General features: G+C 38.8%; 1 protein-coding gene across 1 annotated transcript in view; it reads left to right on the forward strand.

Annotated features, from left to right (window-relative positions):
• Positions 1-24500, forward strand: part of LOC124620049 (E3 ubiquitin-protein ligase Ufd4) — a 307195-nt gene that overhangs the window by 44869 nt on the left and 237826 nt on the right. The window contains 5 exon segments of the mRNA XM_047146715.1: positions 44-102; positions 8445-8656; positions 10219-10335; positions 12594-12751; positions 22649-23208. Of these exon segments, the coding sequence (XP_047002671.1) occupies positions 44-102; positions 8445-8656; positions 10219-10335; positions 12594-12751; positions 22649-23208 (1106 nt within the window).

A 24500-nucleotide genomic window follows, 5' to 3' on the forward strand; every position in this document is an offset into this window, starting at 1 on the left:
TTGTTGACAGCATTCACACAGAATGTATTTACCTCTGTTTCAGGATCTTCTGAGGTCAGAACTACCAGATGCTATTGAAAAAGCATTGAAAGGTGATGAGAGGTAAGATTAAATATCATATTTTAAGTTTATATCAGTAGTCCAAGGTAGGAAACATGTAGTTGATATTAAGAATGAAGCCTGGGTAGGTGAACAAGAAGAGTCCTTTGCTTCAAAGCATTGTGTTTCGTGAGTGTTTTTTTTTCTAAAGACAGAGCGGTGTAATGGTGGTGTAGCAACTACTCTGGAACGCTTAACCAACTGCTGATGTCGTGCCACAGTTTGTCCAAAATGTACGTACGTTAATGTTTTTAAACAGTGAAGAAATATTCATTGCTTCAGTGCCCAACAATTCATTTCAATGAAAATAATGAAATTTTGAAAGTATAGTGTTACTGGATAGCTAAAAAATTGTACTCATCAAGCAGCAGCTCAGATGTTTAACCTCGGCAGTCAGTAGAGCGGTCATATATACAACATATTCCTACTGTTTCTGAGGTCTAGGTTGGACAAATAAAATTTATCCTTCCTTGCTTCTTAAAGTTCGTGCAGTGTAGGTTTGCCACAACTTGGAGTCCAACCATTCATCTTCTGATATCCTTTCCTACTGCCAAAATTCAACTTCCCTTTACAACATCATAAATATTGTAAAATTTTAGAAGCTGTACATGGATTGGAAGGATCATTTTGTAGCTGCTTGCTTCAGCATCCATTCTACACCATTGTTAGGCTACTACCTGTGACTTCTAGCACTGTATGCCCACTCCGTTGGTACAGAGACGTGAATTCAAACAGTTGGTGTAGTGGCCGGCATGAAAATAGGGCTTCAAGGTCACCTCGCCGTCTTACGGCATTGACAGTTTTTTTATAATGATAATTTCAAATGTTTGTAAAAATAAAAATTGGGCAACTCTGTTTTTAGTTCAGAATGTGATGGAGTACTTTCCAAAAGAAAAAAAGCTCACTAGCTGCTAGGAAAAAAATTTAAACTAACGTTACAAGAAATTTTGGAGGAAAATAATTTTTTACTTCAACCTATGGTAGTAACAGAATCGTAATCGGACTGAAAAAAAAAAAAAAAATAAAATAAAATGAACATCCTCAAAGTTTACAGATGCATATGCTGCACCTTTTATTTCGGAAACATAAAAGTATTCTGAGATAAAAAATAAAATATTATAAGAGGTGTGAAACTGTGCCAAGTGCGTAGTGAAAAATGTAGTTGCTGATGAATTTTCGTTCTGTAGGACTGTGAAGAAACTTCCCATGAGAAGGTTGTTAAGAAAAGTACAAAATTATTTTTGGTAACATTAGACGTAATTATTGTATTGTATCACGTACAGAGGCAAATTACTTCCGCGACATTCTGTGCGCGGCAGCACGCGAGTTGTAGGCTGTCGCCAAGAGTTTTGTTCGGACGGCTTGCTTTAATAGAACCGAGAATATTCCCTTTTTCCCGAAAATATTTTACTGGCTGCTAATACACATCCTTTGTCATTGCATCCATCACTCAAAATGCCAATATACGCTACGCAAAAGTAATTCAGGGTGTATACGACCCGGGACAACCGGGAGATGCGGGGAAAAACCCGGGAATTTTTTCATCCGGGAGAAAACCGGGAAAAACCCGGGAATTGTTTACAATTACGGGAATTTTTCATTGTTTTAATTTTCAGTTAAATTTTTGTGGTTTTGAGTCGTAAGAACCAATACTCTAACAAATGATATTACTGTACCCTGCTACTGCGGAATAACACTGCAGCAACGAAACATGAACGAGAGAGAAAAAAAAGCGTAAAATAAACTTAAGTTGCAAACGAAATGCGCCGTATACAACAACAGAGCACAGTACTCATACAAGCGTCTGTCAACAGCAAAATGTGTCAAAGGCGTTTGGAAGACTATGCAATGCTTCATAACAACAAATTGCCTCTGATGAGCGTGACGTGACAACTGTTTAAATTAGATTGCTTTGAGCAGTTGCGGGCAGGCTGTTGTCCATGCGTAGTTGACTCGGGTATGAGTAGTACCTTCTCCCGCTTCTTGTTACAGAAGTGTGGCTTGGCGTCACTACCTAATATTGCCCGGTTCGGAAATATAGTAAATCCGGGCCTGATGCACAGAGCAGTCTGGGTTGTGGTGGGGAGGTGGGTCATCTCCACGTGACCTGTGTTAACGTTCAGTGATTTTGTTGTTTCCTCTTCGTTTATTGCTCTCACGTTAAATGATAAAACGGATTTTTGTGACCGGGATATATCAAATGGAATTAAAATACGTTGCATAATTACGGATGGCTAAAATATGTCATTAGTTTCAGATTTTATTTCCACCTTTCTGACAGTCAAGCATTAATCGCCTTGCAGAACAATGAAGTTATTTTTGTCGGTTTGCTAAAGAGATTTGGCTTTTATTAATCCTTTCTGCTGAGGCAGTCAGTTTATTTGAAACGAACTGTTTAATTTCACACTGTTGGCTGGTTTCAACTGTTTGCTGATTACAAGTGCTAGTATGATATTATGCCATAATAAAGAACCAAACATAATACAATAATGGTACTCCAAGAAAATTTATATCTGAATCTGGACATACGAATGTGCACTTTAAGTTGAATTACGCATTTTAGTATGGTTCACGAAATTCCGATGCTCCTAAGTATCCTTTGATGTCTTGTTTCTTTTATGACTTAATGTAAGATCTCTTAATGTTTTACACGTACGAACATATGGTCTTCCTGTGTCATCGCGCGATGACGACTTTTATCTGGCTCTCTCTCACAACTGCTGAAACGAAACTACGGTATTTCTAACAAGTAGCGGGAATATATTGCGAACGGTCGTTTGAAAAGCGTTACATACATTAAAAGCAAATTTCCTTTTACGCAATATGAACTATGTGCGAGAATGTACGATGAATTTCTTAAATAACAAAGCGTTTTACTCTGATTTAAAAATCAGCTCTTTGAGGATGGCCATTTAGAAGAATTTTGAGCTCAGAAGATCACACATTTACGTCATTATTAAAAATTTTACTGGCTTATTTGTGTGATGTATATTAAAGTGTATCACGCGCAGAAAAGATCAACATTATACGTGGAAGCTTAGCTTCTCTTCCAGCTTATGAATCTTGGAGACCAATATTATATGTGAATGCTATGTATATTAATTTAAACCATTAACTTTTCTTATTTGTGTTTTCGCGCTACTTAAGAGTGATCTTGCTATTGGCTGACTACATCACGTGTCCTATGCTGTCATCAGCTGGCGAGATCTCGTGACATGAGCCATGAGTGGCTTGCAAATGGTTCGGAAAGTAACATGTGGTATTTGGTGGAATTCGAATTTACACCTTCGTAATACGAAAATATGCAGCGTACATATTGCTGCACATGAAAGGTGTTTCAAAACGTGTTTTTTTTTTTCCCCTGAGTTTCGTTTTCTAAAGTGCCGGGAAATTCTACTTCGGTATATAAAACCATAAACATTCAAAGGATTGATGAGTTTTACAGTACCAAGGAATAGTATACGGTCACCTAACACGGAAAAAGTGTATTTTCGCCGGGAGAAAGTGTATTTTTACCCGGGAAACCCGGGAAAAATCCGGGAATTTTTTTCGTTGTCCACATAGACACCCTGTAATTGTAGTTATTTTGAAGCCAATATTTTCACTGAAGTCGAGCAAAATACTTGTTCAAAAGGTTTTGTGAAACCCAAGTTTTATTTAAATTTGTTGTAATTCTATTATTCTCAGCTTGTGCTTGGTACACAAAAACCTCGTTCTTACTGCTGCAATGCCCCTGTCTTGTCACAAATTTCGTCCATCATTGCAGTTTCTGAATTAAAACCCAAGTGAGTGGAGAAGACAGTGGATTGAAGTAACTGGCCAGAATAATCAATTTTATCATGGACATTACCCTGCATTTCTCTACCGTCGGATACTATCCTCCGTCGTACTAAAGAAATACAATTCTACGGTCTAGTTTTTTGTAAAAGTTGTCAAATATCGTAGATTTCTGTGCTCTTCTTGGAGAATCAGAATAGGTGTTGGGACTGTTCTGATGTTACTGCACTGTTTATATAGACAGTCGATACAGAAGCACCACAACATTTTGTCATTTTATGAACTGCATTACCCTTACCACAAAACAGCCAGTAAATCCTTCTTTGAAAGAAAGGAGTTAAATTTCGGATGTACAAGTAAACCGAATGCAGTAAGATTATATGTGAGTGTAAAGACATTCAATACAGGTTTTTAGGAAAAACTGTTGTTGATTAATGCAGAATTGACAATCTTATTTTAATTGACAGTTACTATCGAGTATACTAATCGCCACCACTTGTGATAAATTTATCAGAAATCTACAATAAGGGAAAAACATTCGCAGTATGTCCTCTATAACTGAAATAAATAGACATACATTTAAATCAAGTCAGCTTTTTATGTAGATGGCACCAACCTAAACTGAATGATCTTATGGTTCCGTGTCTTCAGATTCACTGTCGCTTGTTTCAACCAGGTGTATCATCACAGATTCCACAATGGTGTCTCTCAAAGCCTGATTCAAGAACATGTCATCGAATTTGGCAAAAAATGTCATCGAATTTGGCAAAAAATGTCATCGAATTTGGCAAAAAATGTCATCGAATTTGGCAAAAAATGTCATCGAATTTGGCAAAAAATGTCATCGAATTTGGCAAAAAATGTCATCGAATTTGGCAAAAAATGTCATCGAATTTGGCAAAAAATGTCATCGAATTTGGCAAAAAATGTCATCGAATTTGGCAAAAAATGTCATCGAATTTGGCAAAAAATGTCATCGAATTTGGCAAAAAATGTCATCGAATTTGGCAAAAAATGTCATCGAATTTGGCAAAAAATGTCATCGAATTTGGCAAAAAATGTCATCGAATTTGGCAAAAAATGTCATCGAATTTGGCAAAAAATGTCATCGAATTTGGCAAAAAATGTCATCGAATTTGGCAAAAAATGTCATCGAATTTGGCAAAAAATGGCATCGAATTTGGTGTAAAAAGTAGCACCAAAATAAATAACAATGAAATTGGCAAAACAAAATAACAGGAAAAAAAACAGTGAAATTGGCAAATGAATTTGCTGCAAAAAATAGCACTAAATTTAGCACAAAAATAGCACTGAATTTGGTGTTAAAAAAACACCAAATTTGATGCAAAGAAATTCATATTTGACAATAAAGTAAATCAATTTTTTCGTGCCCCTAACTATAATGTCTGTTGACTCAAAAGTCAGAATGCTGAGATTTATAGATGATTACAGACAAAGAAAATTGTGTGTAATACCACTTCTGTAGACTGCTTGAATGAAAAGTTGCAATTGATGCCCTTATGAGGTATTATGTAAAGTTTCAAATGTTATTGCTGTAAAGAATAAGATACTTGAAGTTTTGAAGTAAGAAAGCACAGCAGAATAAGTCAGAAATTTATGAAAAATGTATGTTATATGAAAGCAGTGGAATTACATTCATGCTGTGGTGACTTAATAGTACAATAATTCAAGAGCCTGAATCTGAAAGAAGTGATGGAGTGTGTGTAGCTCCTCAACAGTGTAGTAGAAATGAGAATGAAGGACATTGATGACTTAAAAAAAATATATATATATATATATATGGAAAACACGACTTCCTTTCCAGTGGATTCTGGCATCTATGAAATTCCAAAAATTTGTTGAGTTCGACCATACAATCGATCATGATTAAAGTTGTGTAAACACCTTTCTTATAAAATAAAACACAAATGGCATGTTGAAAGTATTCTAAGTTTCAGGAAGTATCACGGAAACGCTTTGTTTTGAAATACAAAAAATTGTTCAAACTGGAGCATAAGTCGCCGGTTATTAGATAATGAAATCTTATTGCCAGCCGTATTGCTGCAGTTTCCCATACATACTGAGTGTGACCACCGCCTAAAATTTGCGAACTAAATGTTGTCGTCACTTTGTACTTCTCATACTACTATTATTTTAATACTTTCATACAAACACACATCTGCACTTTCTTTTTCTGTCGCCATTTCACAAGAGTAAATGCAGCACGAGCTCACAAGCAAAGAAGGGGTACATCCATAGCAGACTGCTTTCTCAGTGACAGAGTGTGCGGATACGAGTGTGCCCACAGGTACACGCATTTTCTCCACGTATCTTTGTGCATACTGTTGTATTCCCATGTTTGTGTGATTGTACAGGAGGAAAGAGACATCACTGTGGGCATACTTAAGAATACATCACATTTTCATAATCCAAACTATAATTTGATCAACATTTTGTAACACGAGATAGTTTCGACGCACAGTGTTCTGCTTGTGTGTCAAATACTAATCAACTGTTCATATGGTTTCATTACCAGAAACAGATAGCTAGATTCGTAATTCACCCGTTAGTATTGATATTTATGGTCGGTCTACTTATTTCTGAGACAGAAAAAATTTTTAAATAATTAAAAAAATGCATATATACCACCGTGGGAAAATGTTTTAAACAGACCAACTGTTATTGGGAGAAAGAACAAAAGCAGTATAAAAAAAGAGCCTCAGTATTACAGCTATAATACTGTAAACAGTATAATTTATTTTGTTTGATACAGACTGAATATCTGAGAGAAACTTCATTTGGAATGAGATGCTAATAAGGCTTTAATATGTAGCTACACAGTTGTGAAATGTGCACTCCAAACATGCAGCAGAATCTGCCTGTGCTCTGTTTCTATGGTGGTGATGGCTTGTTGTCATCAACCTACTCGCTGTGACAGAGTCTTTAAGTGTCACTGTCACTGTTGCTATTTATTGGAATAATCCTCTCCTTTACTGAATTTTCCAAAACAGCTTCATTCTGCTAGCTCTTTCCATGACACTGTGTCTGTATGTTTGATTGCTTACTTCGTCTTCAGGGGTAACATTCTGACTGCTTTTTTAATTTTTTGTGAGTGCTTCAGCTGCAGAGAGCCTTTTCATTGTTGTCTGTCCAGGCCTGCTTGACAACTTGACCAGAACTGAGCACTAATCACCAGTGTTGAGTGCTCTATACATACCACTACCGCAAGAGCTGATCCATGTTTCATTGGGCCTCACAACTTCGTTCGTACTCATACTATGAATCTGCCTTAAAAATCGGAATTGCCATGCAGCTATGTCCTCCCTTTCCATCAACAGCTTACAGCCACAGGGATGTGCATAGCGAAAGCCTAGGTTGTGTTAAACTGTAAATAATGACTTGTTAGCAGTTAAAAAAGTTGTGGTTCCTTAAGTGAGACCAATAGTTGGTGGTATCAGATGTTCTTTTCTGCTGTAATAATCATAAACATGAAGATGAATCGCATCCTCTGCAGAAAAATCTGTGTTGAAACTTAGTGGCAGATTAAAAGTGTGTGCTGGAACATGACTTGAATTTGGGACCATTGTCTTTTATGGGCAAGTGCTTCACCCACAGCAGAGAACTTGCCTGCAAAAGCAAAGACCTTGAGTTCAAGTCACAGTTCGGCACACAGTTTCAATCAGCCAAGAAGTCTATCAGTGCTTCTGTGGAGTGAAAATCTCATTCTGAAGTCTACATGCATAAGCCTCTTATCCATTCAGTGTTTATCTAGGGTTTCAAGCTTCATTGTTCCTCCAACTTCCTTTTTTTTTTTCTCAGATATTTCCTTGTCAGTCTTTGTAAGTGGTTTTTTCCCCAAAGCTGCAGCATTTTCCTTTATTACGTTGTTAATGGAAGGGGGTAGGCTATCATTAAGTTTTTCAGTCCCAGCGTAGGCATGTAATGCACATACCATTTTTATTGACCGACCTGTTACGGTAATCCCTTTGCCAGGAGAATGTTGTCGATCTTTACTGCTCATAACTTTTGACGCACCTCCTGCTGGCATTGTTCAGCATTACACAGAAAATAACAGTACGAACAAATAAAATACCAGCTCCTACAATTGTAAAAACTAAAACAGTCACAGGGCGCAACAATCAAGCAGGGCAGCTGGCTACCTGTAGCAGAAGTGAAGTGCAGGCTGGAAGATTGTGATAGGGTGAAAGTTTGGCAACTTTGGGTGCTTGCTGTGGCTACGGGTCTCTTGGTATTGGCACAATGGGGTCCGTGCCACCCATGTGGACCTCCTCCCTAATACATCCATCATAGCTGTTGATCCTAAAATAATGTTGACTTGACTGTAGAAAGCAACTGACGTAAGTTTCTTAGAATCACATGAGCATTTTTTAGACATGATACATTATACATAGCACTTCCATTTCCTGGTAATATGTAAAAGCTTGGGTACACATTGTTGAATTTTATAACTTAATTGACACTATTGTGTGAAAGTTGTCATAAATACATTTGACATTCCACAGTCTCGGCTTTGTGACACAGAACTAAGTACTTCTTTACATTTACAGGTGTTCCTTGGACTCAATGCGCCTTGTGGATCTGTTGCTGGTGCTGCTTTTTGAGGGTCGTAAGGCTCTTGCACGCTCTGGTGCAGGTGGCAGCCAACTCCTACCGCGGCTTCGTCGTATGGACAGTGCCGGAGAGAAGACACACCGACAACTGATAGATTGTATTCGCTCCAAGGACACTGATGCCCTTATTGAGGCCATTGATAGTGGAGGTATTACAAAAATAATTACTTCTTTCTTATTATGTTATAAATTACTAGCCGGTACTGGTTTGATTTAAAATTTTTGTAGCAAACAAGTTGTTGTTATTGTTTTTTCTTTTGGCTTAAAGTACTGCAACTTTCTAACAATAGTAAGCATCAGATGTGGCCACTGAACCTACCTTTGGGAGCCGCATTAAAATTAATGGCTGAACAGTATATTTAAATGTGGGTTTTTTAACAGTAATATTATGAGAAAAGAGAGATTGCTACTCACCATATGGAGTTGTTGAGTCACAGACACAAACGCATTGCCACTCTCTCTGGGCACTGAGGCCGGACCAGAGACAGTGGTCTTTTTTCCCCGTCTGCGACTCAGCATCTCCTCTGTATGGCGAATGGCAATCTTTACTGTTCATAATATTGCCGTCTTGGATTTTCCATCATTTGATTAGGTTTTTTTTGAAGTTATTAGAAATCCTGAACTAAAATAAATAATTAAGCACATTGTTGTTATAATTTTATTTTCAAGTACATGTTTTGGTAATTCTATAAACATTTGAGTGTATGAGAGTGTACTTTGAGTCATTGTCTTATAGCACACCAACTTTTTACAGAAATGAACTACATGAACATTGGAGAAAAATTGCACTTTATAAGCGGTTAAGTTCTGATGAAATGCCGAGAACTTTTCAGGGTGTAGTTCATTGCAGGTAGACATCTTCAGGAAGCAGGTAAACATGTCAGAATGTAAGGGACGAAGAACATACATTTGTCTTACGTATGTTTGTCCACAAGTTAAATGATTTGTAAGATTTTTTAAATGAAGTAATTGGCAGAATAATTATCTTCTTTTAATCTCAAATGACTTCTCATTTCAAACACTACATTACTGTTAAGGTTATATCATTTTTACAAGGTGGCATGGGTACAATGAGTTGCAGTTACATTAAGGAAAAGGTCATCTACAAGTTGAAAGGACTCAGTGCAGATGCCGATTACCCATCATGTCTCAGAACAGGATATTGGCATAAAATTCATGCAAATTTAGAAATATATTCAAGCAAACAATAGCGCGCATGTGTGTGTGTGTGTGTGTGTTTCGTTTTGTTTTGTTTTATAATATGCAGTGACTACATAAAATTTCAAATAATTTATAGCTGTGTAGAATAAAGACTGTCAGCTGCAGAGGGGCTTGAAATAGTGTGCTTTTACAAAATATATCTGTGTTCAAAGGTTGAAAATATGTAATTAATGATACGATACATGCATTCAAATATTTCTGCAAAGCATTATGGAAAGTATATCAGGAGCAAAAAAGTTATTTGTACACTGACACATTTTGGGTGGAACATTCACAATTTGCACTGGACTTGCAAGAATTCACTCTCTTTAGTTGAAGACGGATCACCTTCTTGGTGAACATAGTCCAGCAACACTGTTTACTAAACAGCCAAGAAACGCAAATGGTGAATTCAGGATGTTGCCAGTCACTTAAAACAATTGTTATGGTTGCCTGGGTAGTACTGTAAAGTACAAAATTAACTCCTAAATGAAAATATTTTTGTCTGCAGGTATTGAAGTGAACTTCATGGATGATGTTGGACAGACCTTACTGAATTGGGCATCTGCTTTTGGCACACAGGAGATGGTAGAGTTCCTGTGTGAGAGAGGAGCTGATGTCAATAAAGGTATGCACATAGGTTTCTGTTCATATGCATCACATCTAAATAAATGTAAACTTTAGAAAAACATTAATGAATTGGGATTTTGTCCTATTACACCAGCATGTAAGGTGTCTGAAAATCTTTGGTTCTACTGAAATATCCCTAATTCATGTCCATTGTAATTGCTGGGCTGCACAAAATTTTGCACGCACAATATCTATGCAACACCTGATTTCTTTTTGTACAGAACATTTTTGGAATACTTATCCAGGTGGAAACCTACATACATGAAAACTATCTTGTGTAAAATATGGGGAATGAAGATGAATATTTTTCTAGGAGGAAAACTCAACTTTTGGATTTTATTTCATGAAACACTTCATCTTGGAGAGCCACAAATGAGTATTTTAATTTAATAATGTATAAGGAATTGGGAATATGAGTGACTTCTATGAACAGCATAACATTATTATAGCCAAGAGACAGACAAAACCAACACCCCCAGCAGAAGTATATAGGCATACTTGCTATGCAGATAATGAAAAGTTTGAAAGAATGTATGATCAGACAAAAGTAATAGGTAATTTATGTTTTTAATGGAGATGAAAATTTACGGTGGAGTATCATAATTCAACAGCAGCAAAATAAAGAGAAAGGCGAATAGGAGAACATGGGTAAGGGGAAAAGAATGAAAAGGTAATTCATCTCCTATAATTTTTATTGGAGCACAATCTAATCATTGCAAACATGGTCTAAGAATTATGGAAGGAGGTGTATATGTGGAATGGACCAGGAGACACCAGAAGATTTTGGATTGGTTATATAATGGTAAGAAAAAATTTTGAACTGAAATATATTTGCAGGGGAAGATGTGGACTCTGACCACGATTTATTGACTAAAGACTGAAAGTTACAACTGAAGAAATTACAGTTGGTTGTAAAATTAAGGATATGGGATCAATTAATTGAAAGAACCAGTGGTTGTTGAGAATTTCAAATGGAGGGTGGTCAGAGAGAGAGAGAGAGAGAGAGAGAGAGAGAGAGAGAGAGAGAGAGAGTACGTTAACACGAAAACTAAATTTAAGTGTTAGGAAATCTTTTCTGACAGTATTTGTGCGGAGTATAGCTTTGTACATAACTGAAATGTAGTGCTGCAGGAGAATGCTAAAAATTAGATGATCAAATCAGCTAACTAATGAAGATGCAGTAAGTGAGATCAGAGAGAAAAGGAATTAATGACACAGCTTGACTTAAAGAAGGGATCAGTTGATTGGATACATCCCTAGCAATCAAAAAATTGTAATAAGATTAGGGAGGAAAGTCTGAGAAATAAAAATTGTCAATGGAGATGAATGTTGGACTGCATAAGCAGTTTTTCAAATGGATGTAGGTTTCAGTAGTTAGGTGGACACAAAGACGCTTGCACAGGATAGATTAGGGTGAACAGCTACATAAAATCAACCTTTAGGCTTGACACCATGAGGTACACCTTTTATAACTACCCGAGCTTTAATTCATTGATTTTCTTTACTTTGTAATGGTAGTTTCACGTTTCAAAGTTAACAACAATCAGAGAATAAGCTTCAGCTCTCAGAATAGATGCTTCGTGAATAAGGTGAATTGTTGCGAGTGAGTGTCACACTTGTTTCTGTTGCAAATCGTATAATTTAATTACAAATATTGAAATGCAACACGTTGCTTATGTCAGATTGTCAGATTCACAGAATTCAACCTTTCTCATAGTCATAATGTTCTCGACATTTGATACATATTTAATGTTAATTAACCTGCAAAATAACACATGGTACCATCTAAACCATTCTAGTTCAGATGTATAAAAATAACAACTAGTCTTAGACTGTCTCGGCTCTTTTTGCATGTTTATTGTAACCCATTCCCTCTGACACAACTTCACCATTACAGTTTGACGCAGTTTTTGAAAACTTTTTGTTTGGGTCAACATTAACACATGCCCCCCCCCCCCCCCCCCCCACACACACACACACACAAGAGGGGGGGGGGGGTTCTGGATCATTATTCTATTAAATAAAAGTGTTACATGGATCACTATTACTATCAGATTTCTACCTTTGCTTCTACCAGTTTCTCTCTTCACTTTTTGAGACAGTACACATTCAATAAGATTTAATTTCCTTTGGCCCTCTAATAGTCTAATTACTTGCCTATTACTTATTCTTCTAGTGATCCATAAATTATATTAGTTTTTCATAAAATTTGAAATGTTAAATTGGCTTACAAACAAAACCCCATTGTGTTTACAGGTCAACGCTCATCTTCCCTACATTATGCTGCCTGTTTCGGACGACCAGCTATTGCTAAAGTACTTCTGCGCCATGGTGCAAATCCTGATTTGCGTGATGAAGATGGGAAGACTCCTCTGGACAAGGCTCGTGAAAGGTCCGATGAAGGCCATCGTGAGGCAAGTTGTATTAAAAACTTGTTACTAGTTTATATTGTCCTTTTTGAAGATAAACAGTGTTCTTGAACATAAATAAGCCCACCTCTTTATGAGCTATCTAGAGGGAATCACCCTAGCCATCAGAGATCGATCCGGAGGCCCTTGTCTGTTTCATGTTCCCTGGTATCGTCACAGTTTGGACCCAGGGCCAAGACATGTTTTGCTTATTCCTTGGTGGCCTCAGTACCTTCTTTCTTATCCACTTCATGTGGTTTTATTCAGCCCAGCTTGCTACCTTCTTGTACCCTGACCTCCAGCTCTTCATTGGATCCATAAAACCCTGTTTCGGTGTCAAGCGCATCAACCAGTTCTCCCTTTTTGTAGACGCTACAAAGGCTCACTGCTCTTTCATAAGTACGCATGTGGTGAGCACAAGGTCTCGAGCTATTGCAGCATTTACTTGCTTTCTTGTCCTGCAGTCTCCCATCTTTTTTCTCGCAGTGGCAGCCCTTTGATGTTGATTTGACTATTTTAGAAGGTTCTGCTGTCTTTTGTTGTTTTCTTATTTCAGTTACACCACTTTTCAGTTGAAATAATTTTTATCTGCCCCTGGGTTTAACTTCAATTTTCAGTATCCCCCCTCCTGTAGTTTGGATCGACTGGGGAAGAATGCCTTAAAAACAGCCTACAGTGTTAATGATCCTTTGTGCGCAGTAGTTGCATAGACTTGTATATGAACTTAAGCCAGTGTGGTAGCCAATCCAATGTTGTGGGATCATTAGGTACCCTTTTGGTAGAGCTCTTAACAGACTGGGCATCACGCTTCTGATCCATGAGCTAGTAGTTACCCATGCATGCCACAATAAATGCCCATCTTCCTGGGGCATCAGGACTCCCAGCAATGGCCATCATGCCAAATGACCTTTTGTGTGGCTAGGTGGCACCCTCAATTGGATTTGATGTCATTGGGGTGGATTTTTTTCACATTAAGTATATCGAATTGAATCAATGCAATGGCCATTCTGATTTGGTTTTAAATATATCAAATTGAATCAATGCAATGGCCATTCTGATTTGGTTCTCTCAGCAGATAGGTCTGGATATTTCAGTGCTACTGCTTTTCCTACCCTGACTCCTAGGTGGAGGAGGGACAAGCCAGACTGGAAGTGAAACAGTTTTAGTCACTACTTGATGTATAGTATTACAGGAGGAAATACTTTTATGGCAACAAAACCATTATTTTTTATGGAACACATAGAAGAGAAATTTGGTGAATTTCACTGATTGGGAAAAATGTATACTGATCACCATCCTCCATGTTCACAGTTTTGCCTAGTATTTAGAAAGGAAAAGAAAATACAAGAACATAATTCACTTGACTGCCTGTCACATACCAAGGCAAGAAAAAAATATGAACACCTGCATCCTGTCTTACAGGATGACCAACTACGCAAAAATCCTGCTGTCACTTTCTGTGCTTGTTTTTTTTTTTTCCAAACCAGAGCTACCACTGGTCTCTACTCTCGTGGTTGCTACGACAGTATCTTCAGGAACAACTTCCCACACCTGACAAGAGTAACAGCTTCCTTGTCCAGCATCTACTGATGACAGGACACTCTCTCGGGATCACTCTCCCCAGAAACATAGAGGTCAGAGGCCCAGCACCAGCCATCTGCTGAAGGAGCCACAGCCTATTTGTCTCAAGGCAGCCTTCTCTTCGTCTGTCACCACACACACCACGGATAGGCCCTTGCAAGAATCTTGGCCACCAAAAGCTGCAGAGGAATAATAATAATAATAATAATAATAATAATAATAATAATAATAAATCATCATCATCTAACACAACCACACATCGATCAAGACGCATCCAACGCATGGCTAAGAAAAGGCAATATATACAGTGAGACAGAAGGATTCATGATTGCAATGCAGGATCAAACAATAAACACCAGATATTACAGCAAGCATATTATTAAAGATCCCAATACCACAGCAGATAAATGCAGACTTTGCAAACAACAAATAGAAACAGTAGGTCACATCACAAGCGGATGTACAATACTAGCAAATACAGAATACTCGAGAAGACATGACAATGTAGCAAAAATAATATATCAACAACTTGCCACACAACATAAACTAATAAACAACACATTCCCACATACAAGTATGCACCACAAAATGTACTAGAGAATGATGAATACAAATTATACTGGAACAGAACCATTATAACAGATAAAACATCACCACATAACAAACCTGACATCATAGTCACCAATAAAAAGAAGAAATTAACACAGCTAATCGAAATATCCATACCCAATACAACAAATGTACAGAAGAAAACAGGAGAAAAAATTGAAAAATACATCCAACTGGCTGAGGAAGTCAAGGATATGTGGCATCAGGATAAAGTTGACATTATACCAATTATACTGTCAACTACAGGAGTCATACCACACAATATCCACCAGTACATCAACGCAATACAGCTACATCCAAACTTATATATGCAACTACAGAAATCCGTAATTATTGATACATGTTCAATTACCGTATTTACTCGAATCTAAGCCACACCTGAAAAATGAGACTCAAAATCAAGGGAAAAAAATTTTCGCGAATCTAAGCCGCACCTGAAATTTGAGACTCGAAATTCAAGGGGGGAGAAAAGTTTTAGGCCGCATCTCCAAATCGAAACAAATTTGGTCCATTGTAATATGAGACACAATTTAGGTCGAATGAATGACGCTACAGTTGCAGTAGTTTGGTTCGAGTCGTAACCTTAGCCGTTAAGCTTTACCAGGTAGCCATTGCTATGCGTCAGGCGCTCCATCCGTATTTACACGGGTACCCTTCCTTTTTTACGTGCTTCGTCTGGTTGGAATTGATTGTTTGTTTTTCTTTGATCTGATAAGCGCCGTTTTCTTTGTTATAGGTGTTTACGTCACTCTAAGCTGAAAAGGCATTACTGTACTGTGTCATGCATTGTTTGTCGCATTCTGATAATGCGTGTTTACGGCCTGTCGCCGCTCGCGCCATGGCTTGCTTTTGTGCGCACTACCGCCGCTTGCAATTAAAAGAGAGGAATCGTCTCATTAGCAAAACAATGACAATAGACTGCTATTTGTTGCTACTTACACTGCTGCTTTATTTGATAATAATCAACAAGAACCAAATAATACATTGCGTATGATAGAAGATGTTCTGAACGAGAGTTTAGCGAAAATTTTTCTCCGTTTGAAAATCTTTGCAGGCGCCTCTTTAATACGTTACATTCTGCAGAGAAATTAGAGTCATCTTAAATTTAAAAATCTAGTCCATTGCTGTGCTTCATTTCTGACTGTATCACTATTAGGCATAAGAATAATACTAATATAAACGTGACATGATATGTATATTCTTCCGCGTTTGCTGTTGTCTCACTCTAGTCTCGTAGTTTATTAGGCAGACAGGATTTAAATGAGATAGCAACAAACACGAAACAATACATGGCAAAATGTTTATATTCGTATTATTCTTATGGTGAAGAGAATACTGCAAGTGATTCACAATTCATAGAAGTTCCTATTAGCAACCATCTCTTCTCAGAGGTAGGAAAAAATTCAGAACGTAGAGTTGGCCATATTGACAAACATCCCAAACAGACTTGCCAGTTGGATTTTCGTAGTACATTGAAATGCTGCTACATTCGAAGATGAACAATACGGAATTTGTATTTACTTCGTTGGATAATGTATGAAAATGCAGTGGTTGAAACTTGGGGCGGAGGAAAAAAGCTCGTCTTCCACCTTTTTTCAAATTTATTTACTGACACAAAGAGGATTTGGTGCCAGTATTTATCTTTGTGTCTACAAAGCATGCCTGTGTAGCGCTACATATGTTCGACGGCAGAAGTTAGTTGTGGTGGCACCCACCAACATTTTTCAGAACTTCCGTTTGCTTTGCACTCGATTCTAAGCCGCAGGCGGTTTTTTGGATTACAAAAACTGGAAAAAAGTGCGGCTTAGATTTGAGTAAATACAGTACCCGAAATGCAGTGTAACATATACTGTACAGTTAAAAGGAATTCACGCTTGATCAAGGTCCGTGTCGCTTTCCAGTTTTAACCAGACATAACGTCTGAGAAAGGAAAGAATAATAATAATAATAATAATAATAATAATAATAATAATACTCTATTGACCTTGGAGGTGCCAGATCCTCCCACGCAGTAATAATCTGAACCAATGTTCATTTATGTGGTTCCATCCCCACCGGTAGCTGGCAGTGATCCTGGGTCATGACTGGTCCTCCTGGCCCCTTCACACCTAACTAGGGCACCCTTAACATGATGATCCAGCGGAACTGTAATGGATGCTGCTGTCACCTACTGGAACTGCGACTAATTTCCTTTTAGTTCTACAGACCGTATCACCCTCCAAGAAACTGACTGATGACCATTCCTCAATGCTTTGGGGTTACCATGCATTCTGTGAGAATTGAACTGTTCCCAGTGTTCCTAGAGGAGTCTGTATGTTTGTGCGCACAGTTATCATCAGTGGGTGGATTCCTGTCCATACCATGTTGAAAACAGTAGTGGTGTGAGTGCAGACTATCCCAGAAATCATCATTTATAACATTTATTTACCTTCAAGCAGGACTGTTAGTCCCCTTGTGATGACTCCTTTATCCAACAGCTCTCCCCTCCTCTCCGCCTCCTCTTGTCCTCTTCGCTTGAGGATTTCATTGTGAAGCACACCCTGCGGAAAATAACACATTGTCTGATAGGACCCTTCTCATTGACCAGCTTCTTTCAGATCTCGGTTCGTGTTTTCTCAGTGATTGTACTACTACCTACTCCAGTGCCAGTCATGGCACCTTTTTGACTGTTGACCTTATATATAATACCATCACTTCTTTATCGTGGCCTGATGGACCAATTACCAGATGAGCTCTTTAAAGATCCAACTGACAGTTAAATACCTCTGTTGTTACATTCACTCGTGCTACTGGAACTGCTATTCCTCTTTCATGCTGCACTGTTGGCCAGTCCCATGGTGAACCAAAGACATTGTAATATCTATTCAGGATCATTGTAGGGCCCTGCAGTGTCTTGAGCTGCATCCTTCACAGGCCTCAATTTTAAGCAACTCCACACTAAGGCTGACTGTCTTATGAAGTGCAGTAAGAAGGATGGTGTTGGTATTACATCTCTTCCTTGGAAACATATGCTTCTCCCTCCCAGTCACGGAACAAATTTTATAGTCTTCCGAGCTGTCAAACATCAGCAACTGTTCCGGGATTAATCCTTCAGGATGGTCTATGTATTGATGATTCATTGGTTCTTGCTGAACACTTGTGACCCACTTCGCGAAATGTCTGCATCCTCTTCTTACCCAGCTACCTTTCAAGTTTCACTTCCCTCCCTCTTCTGCCCCCCAACCTCACCAAGCCAAATTGTAAAATGAAACTTTCACTGACTGGAAACTGCTTCCGGCCCGTGCCTCATTTTCCAATAACAGCCTGTGACTCTGAGTCAATTGATAAACAGATCATTCAACATTTGAATGCTTCTCAAAGGCTACATGTCATCAGTTTCTGTAACTGTATTTGGCTAGAACACATCTTCCCTCAGCAGTGGCGAAGTAGTATCATTGTCTCACTCCTTAATCCAGGGGAAAAGCCAAAAATCTACTGGCAGTTACCAACCAGTTAGCCTCACTAATGTGTTCTGCAAACTGCTTGAAAGGATGGTTGCCCACAGATTATGCTGGGTTCTCAAATCTTGGTACCTTTTGTCCCATGTTGGTATGGTTTCTGGGAAGGATGATCGACAACCAACCATCTGGTTAGGCTGGAAACCACAATCCAACAGGCTTTTTCTAAATTACATCGCTTCTTTGCAGCTGTTTTTAACTCACCAGTTATTCTGGGTCCAGTTGGTACTCCACTCAGCTCTCCACGGGAGAATGATGCCCTTCATGACTCCGTGCTGAGTGACACACACTTCCTCGTCACTATCAATGAGCTAGTGACCTCTGTCCAGCCAGTGGGCCACCCCCATATGTCATGTCAACGACTTTCATATTTGTTGCAGCTCCCACCCTGTAGCCATGGTGGAATGCCAGCTCCAAAGTGCCATCTGAAGGACGTCAGCTTGTACCCTTTCCCGTGGTTACCAATTTCATTTGCAAAAATGTGGTTCATGAATTCTTGTCATACCATGGCCTATACTGTCCCAGAACTCTACTTGGATACCCAGCACGAGGACATTGTTGCGCAGTCTTTATTTTTGGACCTTCTGTTTGATAAAAAGCTGTCTCGGCTGCCCCATATTCATCCTCTAAAGACTAGAGTGCATTTAAAATAATCAGCTACTTTTGACAGTTTGGTTTGGAGCGAGTGCAGAGGAGCATAGCTGACAGTGTGTGCAGAGTACATCAGTGTGCGGCAAAAGTGCCATGCTACTTGACACGAAAGCTAGCAAATTTGCTTGACTGCTTGAACAAGAAGTCACTCAAGCTGCCTGATCTTTAGTCTTTCTTAAATGATGTTAAAGAAACTATTCAGGGAAAAAAATCTTGTTTCGTACATGTCTTAGAGCTTCATTTAATTGGATAGATAAAGTCTATTCACCAAGCAGTGGCAGGAGAAAACAAAAACACACACACACACACACACACACACACACAGACACACACACACAGGGGGGGGGGGGAAGAGAGAGAGGGGGGGGGGGTAGGTAGGTAGGTTTAACTTAAGCCAGCTGTCAGAGCCAGTGGCTCTTCTTCCAGCAGAAGAGTTGAAGGGGAAGGAAGAGGGGAGAGGGGTGAAGGAAGAGGACTAGAGAGGTTTAGGGAAAGGGGTACAGCTTGGAAAAGTTGCCCAGTACCTCAGGTGAGGGGAGACATAACTGGATGGGATGAGAAGGAAAGACTGAATGTTGGGGACGCGCGCGCGCTCTCTCGTTCTGCTGCTGCTGCTGCTGCTGCTGCTTGGTGAGTAGATTTTTTTATCTATCCAGTCACATTATATTATCAGTAGTTGATTATTTTCGTTGTTGTCTTATAGTTTCATTTATCAGATTTAGAATGAGCTGCCTATTATTTTGTTAACAGTCATACTTATTGCGAGATTTCGAGGTTAGGTGAAATTCTAAGGGATATCCTTAAAGTTTGCAATGAACAATGGGGATCACTATGATTTTATGTTTGGCGTGTGGTAGGTGTAGGTCGTGTTACTGCATACGAAATATAGGTAACATATTGATTATTTTTTAAGCTTGGAAGGCTATCGCTGTCTTATCTCAAGAAGGTGTAGCGTGTGTAAAGTGCTCAGTCACTAATGGCAGCCTAAAAAGCCAGAATGAAATATTTATAAATCCCTTGTATCTCAAACGATTTGAGTCATCAAAACAAGATTTTGGCAAATGATATCACACATCATCACTGTGCATAAACTTATTGTTGTTTCTTGCCATGCTTCTTTTCACCTGGGCCCATATATTCTCAACTGGATTTAATCGGGTGTGATATGGAGGAATCATGATTAAACTATGCCAATTAATGTTAGCCAGTTCGTCAACGTGGTAGCATGGAGTTTTCGGTTTCTATAGAGCTAGAAGTTCCATTGACTCTGCCTTATACAGGTTCAACTTCATTCAGTGGAACATTTCTTTGTACTTACAAGAGTAAAATACTTGCTTCCTTCCACTGCATTGTTGGAGCTTTATCCGTCACAACAGACTGGTATGGCACATTGTTCATTACAATTGTCGAATTTGGAGGAATATTTTGCAGCAAAAAATTGTCACAGCTGGGCAACATGTTGTTGGATAGCCACTTGTAACGTGAATCTCATGTTCAGATATGCTGCTCTGTTGTTGTTAATGCAATGCCAACACAGAATGCTCTTTCACAATACTGGATGACTGTAAAATACTTGTACACCAAAAGATACCGCTTTACAATGAGAGTTAACAAACACAGGTGCACCTAATGTGTGACACCACGTGGTACTTCTTATCCACAGCACGGCAATAGGGGTGCTTTGCCAATCGAACTGCTGGCAGTGTGGTAGGGAAAGCCAGCTTGCTATTGGTGTTACCTGGGCAACGGCGTTATGTTGCCCGTTAGCCAAATGTCAAGTCGCAGCTAATTTTAAATGCTTTGTAGCTACATGAGGAAGTTTAATTCTTTCTGCACCTCTTCGGGTACGGATTGTGCTAGTCCCCTCTGCACTTACCAGGCTCTTGTCTCATTCCGACTGGATTATGGTTGCCAGGTTTATGGCTCGTTGGCACCTTCAGCTTTGAAATTGTTAGAATCCAATGAATGGAAATTCAAATGTGGTGATTATTTTCCAGTTGAAAATTTAGTCAAATTCTGGGATGTTTTGTTTGAAAGTACCCTAGTCGATATCCTACCAAATCTTTCTCAGACCCAGCTTGCGCTCCAGCTTTAATAACATCATTAATGGATAGGGAAACGGTAGCCTTTCTATCCAACCTTCTTCTCTCCAAATTCACTATTTAACTAATGAGGTGAATGGGTGCACAACAAATGTTTGTTGCAGCATTGACGAACATGAATGTGTCATGCGCTTAAGTTCCTGGAGAATTCTCCTGACTGAATAGTTTGGCAGCCTTACCACAATAACAGTTAAATATACTGCATTGTTAAATTAAAAAAGCAATCCTCAGTTCCTTTCTTAATAGAATTGTAAATTTTTCATATTATATTACAGCAAAGAAATAAACTCTTCGAAAATTCATTTCTGCTTCACATGCCCATCACCTGTAGAGCTACTGACAGTTAGCTCTAGCTGTGTTAGCAGTCAGGCATATTTCTCTGTTACAAGCTGTTAGCTGTATGTCCACGACAGTAACATAGTGCATTTCTTCCTGAGTACATAAGTACATCATGCATAAAACTGAATAACAGATTATTTAACTTTTTTTTTTTTTTTTTTTTTTTCTTCTTGTTCACCTCTCTCTGCCATACTTCTTGCCATCTCACAAGTAACATTTAACACTTTGGAGACCAGCCACTTAGAAGAATACCGAGCCTAGGAAACTGGCCATTTATGCTGTTATTTAAAGCATTACTGGCACATATGTAATTGATGTATTTTCAGCACCAGTACATACTAAAAAAGAGCCAAACTTCAAGATTTATCTTTCATATTTACTTTAGTTCTTTAATAGATACAAGTTTTAAAATGATTGACAGAAAGTATAATTATTCACCCAAGAAAGAAGTGTCAGGTGATTCAGTGAGCAATTTATTCCTCTTGAGCATCCAAAATTTCTTGCTCACGCAACAGATATCACGTATTTGTAGAAGAATTCCAGCAAACTGCAAAACCTAACAAGTACACACTCGAAATTGCGTCAGTGCAATTGTATTGACTCGGCCATTCGCAACAGCAGCTGTTACTTTTGCTGATATGTCTTGTGAAATAATTCTAGAAATTGACGACAGAAGGCAACACCAGTCAAGGGACAGGTAGCGAGACATCTGTACATTGTTCTCGTATGAAACGAGTCCAGTTTACGAGCCGCTAGTGGCTCACATATCCAGAAAATGATGGCCCAACTTCCACTCGGCTCTCCAAAGTGTTAAGTTAAATTTTCTGTAATACAGTTTACAGATCTAAATTTATTTCGGAGTTGTGAATTTTCTTTCCTTACTGGATGTAAGAAATTCTATTTAAAAAGAAAACAGAAATTTAATTGCAAAGTTGTAATCCAGAAACACTATAAAGGCTATCAAAACACAAAACATTAGAAGTATTTTCTGCTTCTGGGATATGTGACTGCCACTTAATGGAAGAAAGGTCAACATTAATTTCCTGCACTCGAGATCTCACAGGTATTAGTTATAAGGAACGAAAATTCATCTGTATCATGTTTATTACGGATCTACTCTGCAGGTGGCTGCTATTCTCCAGAGTCCTGGTGAATGGATGGTTCCACAGGAGACACGCGATGCCACAGAGGACCCAGGGACTTCGACAGCGGACTCTCAATCGTCGTCGCAGGCATCGGGTGCGGGTGGCATTTCGGAATCTGCACCTGCACCTGCACCTGCACCTGCAGCTGCAGCTGGCAGCAGCCGTGATCAGGGCCAACAATCGGAGCCTGGAGGTACAAAACCTCAGCAAGAGCAGCCAGAAACACAATCCTCCTCACAAGAACCAGACTCGCAGCAGCAGCAGCAGCAGCAGCAGCAGCAGGACCAACATGAACAAGAACAGCAGCCACGACCATCACCACAGCTACCCCCACAGCAGCAGCAGCAGCAGCAACAGCAACAGCAACAGCAACAGCCACAGCAATTGCCACAGCAGCAGCAGCAGCAGCAGCAGCAGCAGCAGCAAACAGAAGAGAGTTCAGAACCAAAGGGGGACCCTGAAATGGCTCCTGTCTATCTCCGAAGATTGCTGCCTGTTTTCTGCATTACTTTCCAGTCTACTATGCTTCCATCCGTCAGGTAATACACTCACATTTTATTAGACTGTTATTAATGTCAGAGTATTATTAATAGATTTACTATGTGCCTTATGAAGTAGGCTACTGTTCCGCATTCCTATTTGTAGAGTAATGTGAGTTTGTATTTAGTGAGATAATGCCTTTGTTGAATCCAGCGGAGTTGGAAGTGGCATGTTTTTTAGGCAGCTTTATAGTTGTGGAAAATAGAGGAGAATAATTTTGAACTGCACATCCAATCAAGTTACACACAGAAAACAAGTAGTTGTAATAACTGTATATTTTTAACAGGTGGCAGAACCCCTCATTGTTACCACGGGCAATCTGTTTTACTAAATGGCTAGGTTCGTGGTTAACAGTCCCAGTTGGAGGTTACCTGCCTAATGACTTTCAGGGGCAACAAAGATTTGATTTTCAATATTTTGCATAGCTATTGACCAAATTTGAAAATTAAAAATGTTGTCATAATCTAGTCATGAAGAGAGATAATCGTATACTAAAGGTTTAACACAAGAAGACAAGAATTACAGCTATAAACTGTGTATATGTCTTGAGGCATCATAACTCTGCGCTCAAGTACCCAGATTGTATTCATCCAGTATTTGATAATGCGAGCACTTAACATCATCTTACAAACTTTACATGTAATTTCAAACCTTTGCGAAACTTTTTTCCCCGCTGCAAATGCGCCCTCCCACCTCTGCCCACCCTCCCACAATAATGAAAGGAAAAAAGTTCATCGCTTACTAGATTTTTTCTGCTCTGGACTAAACTGTCAGCATCAGACATGACACTTTAATTTATTACTTCTTTACTACTGATCCTGTTTCCAACACATTTTGTAGACAGTATTCACGTATACTGCTGAATGTACCTGAAAAAATTGTATTACATTGTAGTGTGATACTTAGTTCAGGAGGTATGACTTTCAGATTATACTCACCCAGGATTTGGTAATGAGAGCACTTCGAGGACTTCTAATAAACTTTAAACCTGATTTCAAACCTTTTCTAAATTTCTTTAAGTACGGGTTCAAATTAATGATATGAATATAATAGAGGGAAACATTCCACGTGGGAAAATATATCTAAAAACAAAGAAGATGTGACTTACCAAACGAACGCGCTGGCGGGTTGATAGACACACAAACAAACACAAACATACACACAAAATTCTAGCTTTCGCAACCAACGGTTGCTTCATCAGGAAAGAGGGCAGGAGAGGGAAAGACGAAAGGATGTGGGTTTTAAGGGAGAGGGTAAGGAGTCGTTCCAATCCCGGGAGCGGAAAGACTTA

The sequence above is a fragment of the Schistocerca americana genome, chromosome 6 (assembly GCF_021461395.2).
Source record: "Schistocerca americana isolate TAMUIC-IGC-003095 chromosome 6, iqSchAmer2.1, whole genome shotgun sequence".
Lineage (NCBI taxonomy): Eukaryota > Metazoa > Arthropoda > Insecta > Orthoptera > Acrididae > Schistocerca > Schistocerca americana.